At 47.6% G+C, this 1,677-nt stretch overlaps 1 protein-coding gene across 1 annotated transcript; it reads left to right on the top strand.

The window, feature by feature from the left end:
- The first annotated feature begins 1,165 nt into the window (after positions 1-1,165).
- LOC122733405 (essential MCU regulator, mitochondrial-like) lies at positions 1,166-1,465 on the top strand. Its single transcript, XM_043973777.1, has one exon. The coding sequence runs from the start codon at positions 1,166-1,168 to the stop codon at positions 1,463-1,465; it is 300 nt and encodes a 99-aa protein (XP_043829712.1).
- Positions 1,466-1,677: the final 212 nt, after the last annotated feature.

Here is a 1,677-nt window from a genome sequence, read left to right as displayed (position 1 = left end):
ATTGTTCACTCAAACACTCAAAATGTTTGCCAATAAAAATACCACTCAAAGTGGTGCTCAGAGAATGACAGTGATAGTTACCATCTCATTTATCTAGAGCTTTGAGGTCCTTAGAGATAAGGGAAGGGGTCATCTCTTTACTGATGCTTCATGGAAGCTTTCTTTTTCCTTGACCTGAGCTTTTTCATCATCAAATAATGCAAGGATCAAATCATTGTTTCCCACAATCAGAGCTGTAATGAGCAAATTTGGAGCCTGAAACAAGTAGCAAAAAATATATCCAGGAAAAGTCATATGGAAGGCTCTCTTAAATTCTCCTAAAAGAGGAAGACATGGTGTGGCCCTTGGGGTTCAGGCAGGTCTGGGAGGATTTCACCTAGAACTGCCTCTCTTCACTAGAGGAGGTGGCATAGTGCCCAGACCACTGGGCCTGGAATCGGAAAGACCTGAGTTTAAATCCATTTTCAGACACTTATTAGCTATTTGCGTGACTCCAGGTGAGTCACTTAACCTCTGTTTGCCTTAATCCTCTGGGGAAGAAAATGGCAAACTACTACAGTATCTTTGCCAAGAAAATCCCATATGGAGTCACAAAGAGTTAGACTTGCCCAGGGTCACATAGCTAGTAAGTGTCTGAGGCTATATTTGAACTCAGGTCTTCCTGACTTTAGGACCGGTGCTCTATCCACTAAGTCATCTGCCTTAAAAATAATGTGTGTGAATATGTATGTATGTATGTATGTATGTATGTATGTATGTATGTATGTATGTATGTATGTATATATCTATATCTATATCTATATCTATATCTATATCTCCACAGTGCCCAGAGGAATACCTTATACAGAGGTATTTTTCTACTGCTTAGTGAATTGAATTGATTAGACTCAGACAATAGGGCAAGGTCTGGGAGAAAAGGATGGTACTTTCTGTTAAGAAAAAATAAGAACCCTCCTTCTCACTTGGGACAAAATTCCCATAAGCAAAGGGATTAAAGTAAGAGTCTGAGCCGTAGAAGAAGCCTGCGCTCTTCCGGGCGCACACCCACTCGGGCATGCGCAGGGGCCAGGTCAGGGAATCTCGCTCGGGGCTATCGCGAGAGCCGAGGGTGGGCGTCCGAGCACTGGCCGTCTGCAGTCAATCCATCCGCCAGGTTGAGGACAAGATGTCACTGGGAGTGGCTCACTGGCTGGTGGCAGCCCCGCGCGGGGCTCTCGGGCCTGGGCAGCTTACGTGGAAGGTCGGAAGCGGCCTGGGACAGGGCCTGGTCCCTACGGGGTCGCTCATTGCTACCCGCAGTGGGACCATTTTGCCCAAGCTGGCTAAAATGTCCTTCGACCTTCTCTGGGCCTTTTCCATTGTCATTCCCTTTTTGTACGTGGGGATGCTTATCAGCCAGAATTTTGCTGCCCTCTTGGAAGAGCACGATATTTTTGTCCCAGAGGATGACAACGATGATGATTAGTGGGGCGCAGTGGCCACCCAGAGGGGACAGCCAGCCCCCTCACCATGCTGAAGCGTGCCCCCGCTCCCTCCGTGACCAGCATTCCCTGCATGGCTCAGTGGGTGTGGTGTGTGTACATAGCCTTGTGAGCCCAAGCTCCCTTGCCCTCTGTGGAGGCTGAAGGCCCAGAGCACTTGAACTATGAATAAATAGCACTTTGTGACCACAAAAAG

This window comes from Dromiciops gliroides, chromosome X (assembly GCF_019393635.1).
Source record: "Dromiciops gliroides isolate mDroGli1 chromosome X, mDroGli1.pri, whole genome shotgun sequence".
NCBI classification, from domain to species: domain Eukaryota; kingdom Metazoa; phylum Chordata; class Mammalia; order Microbiotheria; family Microbiotheriidae; genus Dromiciops; species Dromiciops gliroides.
Note: the sequence above shows the minus strand (reverse complement) of the source record. Positions and strands in the feature narration are given on the sequence as shown.